Raw genomic sequence first — 4729 nt, forward strand, 5'->3', positions numbered from 1 at the left:
GTTACAAAAACCAGAAGCGGGCCAAGCTTTACGGAAAGGAGCAAGGAACAAACATACTCCAGTCCTTCCTCACCCCTTAAAGCAGGTGAGATGCTTGGCCTTTTACTAAACCTTGGGAATAAAGCCATGTCTGCCAGCCAGGCGTGGTTTCACCATATGAGTGTTCTTTTCACGTGTCACAATTGTGTTTGGTTGGGTTTTTTTTTTCTTTTTTATATAATGGGGCACTGGTACACACTTACAGAAACAGTGAGGGAAGAAAGGGTCTTTCCATTAGCACCAGATTTGTGCCGGGACATTGATGCATCGCACGGAGGCTAACACAGCTTAGGTCTTTGAAAGCAGCATGTCTCACTGAAATGGGACGCGGGATGACAAAAGCATATTTCAGAAAAACTAGGAACCACAGGGCTTTTTTTGGAACACCATGCCGCTGAAGAATTGCACTCTACAATTCAAGCTTTAAATATTTAACACTACAGGCTGAAGAAAAAAAAAGCCCAAGGCAACTGACCAGTACAAACCAGAACGGTGTGAACTGGCCCAAGCAACTGGCTAGTATTTACTTCAAGATCAAGCAAGGCAAAAGTTGGTAAAACTAGCTAGCCATTAGAGCGGCAAATCAAAATTTCCAGAAGAAAAAAAAAAGCCCAACATAAAACTCTCCAGCAAACAGCCAGAAGTTACAGCAAAACTAACTTCTAAGCAGCATATCGAGCTCCCAGATGAGGTTAAGGCTCATCGAGTGAGGCACTTCCCACGCTTCTGAAATTTGAAACACCAAAACTCCCGGGGAGGCAGGAACTGGCACGGAGGGAAGTTCCAACTCTAATCTAAACTCTTCATTTAAAAACAGAACAGAACTGAAGCACTTAGAAAGATGATAGGGTAAAGTACACTCTATATAAATGTCAAACTAAACAGCCTGGGGAACATAGTATTATGATAACCATTTTCTTGTGGAAAAGAGGTTTTTTTCATGTACTAAGTAGTCACAGCAACAAAAATCACCATTACCAGCAATAACATGTCAGAGAAGATGAGAGCTTTGTGCAGTAGGATCTTCCAACCAATGTCGCTTTTATGGGAAGTGAGCAAGCGATGGGAAAACAGTTTGTGCTGACTGACAACAGCCACAGCAAAGATTTCTCCCCCCGCAAAGGGAACGATTAAAATCCTGTTTATGCTGAGACGTTCAGAACGGGATCTGCCCTTCCAAAGATGGAACACAAAATTAGGAAGTCATCTCTTCTTGATTTATTTGGGTTATTTTTGAATAGAAATAGGCTCCTGCAGAAACAAAGGCACATGCTTCCTTACAAAGGGAGGCCTAGAATGCCTTTTCTCAGGTTTCCTCCTGATGCCTCCATAAGAAGCCAAATCACCTACCAGTCATGGAGGGAATAACAAAATCAGCTTCAATGATTTAAGAGATGGTGGCAGAACTCCTTTTTGGCATGAGCCTCTCTTTCACTGCTCTTGTATAGAAAAAAGCCAAACCACAGAGAGGAACCAGCCGTGAGAAGTATTTCAGTAACCAGTCTGTGGCTATGAGAAGAGGCGGCTGTTATCACCAGAGCAACAAAACAGAGGACAAGGGTGGAGAGAGAAGCCGAAGGAATGCTGATGTGCTGGGCTGGGATTGAAGAGGGCACAGCAGGGTGTTTATTCATAGTCCATAGGGTTCGGCAGCTGTTTCAAAACAAGAGGTCACATCAAAGAAAAGAACCGTTAGCACAGCTCCTACATGAGCTTTTTTAAACCCAGATAAAGCCGTCTTGATAATGGTGAGGAGGAGGAGGAACTTCGGGAAAACTCCCTGTTCCAGAGAATTAGTGAAATTTGCTTCAGTGTTCACGTTAAGATGTCAAAGCAATTACAAAAATCAAGTAGGAAAAAATCCATCTAGGACTTCTCAGGCCTTAGCCCGGCGTAGGTGGGGGTAGCTCTGCAGAGTCCTGTCTATCGCTTCATCCAAGCTCACCACTGGTTTGTAGCCCATGTCTCTTTTAGCTCGTTCACAGCTGTAGTAGTGAAACGTTCCAGCTAATGCTACCCGCATGGGGGTAAAAGTGGGCTTGATGGTGACCAGCGGACTGAGCAGCCACAGCACTAGGGACAGGAACAGGGCCAGGTAATACGCCAGCCAATAGGGAATATGGTACTTGGGAGCATCGTAGTTCAAGCCAGTCAAGATACGGGACATGAAAGCCCAGAAAGGAACTGGTTCATCATTTGTGATATGAAATGCCTGAAAGAGAGGAAGACAAAAAGCCAGATGATAAAATCATCACGGTTTTCACAAATTTGTGTCTGTGATGGCCCATCTCATGTTCATGCTGAGACTGACATCCCTGACCTGACTGAGAGCACATTTGCATAAGAAAAATGAAACTTCTCTGTCTGAGAAGTGATGACCCCCTTCTTTGCTTTTTTCTCTGATGCTCCAGAGCTTCAGATTACTCATAAATGGTCAAACAAACTGAATGACACAAGACAACAAGAACACATTAAAGCATCCTAGCTGTACGTACAGCGCGTGCCCAGAGCACGGTGGTGCCATGGAAATCTGTAAAAGTTTCTGCTGTTCTGAACTCTATCGTAAAAGCTAAATAACTAAGTTTCATACGTACGCATCTCGGCTGCCCACAGTTCTGCCTGGATTTCCTTTCGCAAGGAGTTTTATAGCATGGAGTTAAAGTATATTCATACATCTTAGCCCATGTGGTTGCACACAATGGTCACCAGATGGGCAACTATTCATTATACCCACAGACAGAAAATAATTGACCCATTTGTGTGTGCTGGTTTCACTCATCCCCAAGATAGACGTTCAGTAGAGACAAAAATCAGCACGAACTACAAAGCAGGCACATGAAGCCAAGCGAGGCTTGCAGATGAAGTTCAGGTAGGGGACACCCACTCCCCTCCCCTCGCTAGGTCCTTCCTTACCTTCCCACACAGGGGAGAGTCTTTCTGAAGATTTTCTGCAGCCAGGATGTGTCCATGGACCACGTTTTCCACATAGGTGAAATCCACCAAGTTCTTTCCATCCCTGCACAGACAAAAGGAAGAAGTTCAGCCCTAAGGCAAGCTAGGCTGAAAACCTGCTTGTGGCAAAAGGAAGGACTTTCACGTGAGTTATATTTATTCCAGGTTTCCTCTTCTCCCGGTCTCTTGTGCTAGAACTTCAGGCTATATTCTGTCAGAGAGTTGAAATCACTACATATTATTTTGGAGACAGAGGAAAGGCTGTTATTGTCTCAGTTCTTGTCAAGGTACTTAAAGTTTACGTTCCTGTAACAGTACCCTTTTAAACCCTCACAAGTTACCAAGTTTCTAGGTGTTGCAGATCCTACAGGTCTGACAATCAGCAGAGTGATCCGCAGAAGCAGAACAAATAGAAATAGCGTGGTAACTAGCACAAAGTCAGTCATTTAAGGACAAGCTTTCAATTATTAATTTCTTGGCTCATGAAATTCTAACTTACTCCCTCAACAAGCCAACTTCAGCCACAGCTGAAACAGATTTAACCCACTGTGTTAAATCTATTTCTACACAGGTACAGAAAATGAAAGCGAATCTGCATATCACTTTCACGAGTCCAGCTAAATCAAACAAATGCTTTGTTACAAAACCATTGCCACCTTGATTTGGCCATAAAAACAGTATTGCTGCGATCCAACATTCTGAGAAAGAATAATTTTCATTTCCTATGTCCACGGATGAATAGCTACTTTATTTGCTTTCTTGGAAGGGATATACAGGTCTGTACAGCGGTAGGAAAACTCAGATGAGGAATAGGTGTTTGAGCTGGAAGAGAATGCAGGCTTGCACGAAGGGGAAACCTTGAGTTTGTGTAGGTTTGCTGCTCACAGATCAGTTTGTGAGATCAATTCAGAATTGAACCATAAGGAAGAATACGCACCAGAAAAACCAAACCCCAACTCCAAAAACCCCACAACTCTATTTCTTCCTTCTACCCCAAGCGGATTTTCACATGTGCACATATACACACAAACCAGCTCCTTGCACGCAATAAAAATCTATTCTAAATTAAATAGCAGGTTTATTTTCAAGAGTGTAAGACAATCGATAAAAATATCCTTGAACTATTTCTTGCTCCAAAATTTCAGTGGTCCACTAGAAGCTCTGCAAGGCTCAATAACAAGGCAAATACCTTTGATCTTATAATCAGAAATATTAAAACACTGCCATATAGGCTTTTTAATTGCAAGACCCTCAAATACCAGAAGTGCATATTAATTAAATTAACAGCAAGTAACCTGAGCTCTCTCATACTTAAAAGGACAGCTCTTTAGACAATGCAAAGACAGCTCAAGCTACGTCAGCTTTCCCCACTGATGATGTTCTTGCATTACGAACACTTACCATCTGAGTGCATGAGTCCCTAACACAGAAGGATTTAAAAAAAAAAATCCTGGATCACAAGTGAAAAATTAAAGAAACTTACTTTTTTCCATGCCACAACACCACTACTGATCTAATATTATTCCCTTCCAAAAGGGCTTTGTAGGTTCAGCATCAATTTTAACGAAAGCTGTAAGATGACTGAGCCTCGCTTACCCAATTATGAACTTCATTTTGCCGCTCTTAGCTGCTTGGATGAGGATGGGAACCAGCTGAGGGTCCCTAGGACCAAATATTCCATGGGGACGAATAGCAGTAGTGAAGAAATTATTGCCTGGGTCATTCGCACTGAGCACTT

At 42.7% G+C, this 4729-nt stretch overlaps 1 protein-coding gene across 1 annotated transcript in view; it reads right to left on the reverse strand.

The window, feature by feature from the left end:
• Positions 1-1763: 1763 nt before the first annotated feature.
• The window catches only part of NSDHL (NAD(P) dependent steroid dehydrogenase-like), a 10040-nt gene continuing 7074 nt past the window's right edge, over positions 1764-4729 (reverse strand). Inside the window, exons 5-7 of the mRNA XM_009880822.1 lie at positions 4588-4729; positions 2953-3055; positions 1764-2251 (exon numbers count right to left, since the gene is read on the reverse strand). Of these exons, the coding sequence (XP_009879124.1) occupies positions 1916-2251; positions 2953-3055; positions 4588-4729 (581 nt within the window). The 3' untranslated portion in view covers positions 1764-1915. The remainder of the gene's footprint in view (positions 2252-2952; positions 3056-4587) is intronic.

The sequence above is a fragment of the Charadrius vociferus genome, unplaced genomic scaffold (genome assembly GCF_000708025.1).
Source record: "Charadrius vociferus isolate BGI_N301 unplaced genomic scaffold, ASM70802v2 scaffold573, whole genome shotgun sequence".
Classification (NCBI taxonomy): Eukaryota; Metazoa; Chordata; class Aves; order Charadriiformes; family Charadriidae; genus Charadrius; species Charadrius vociferus.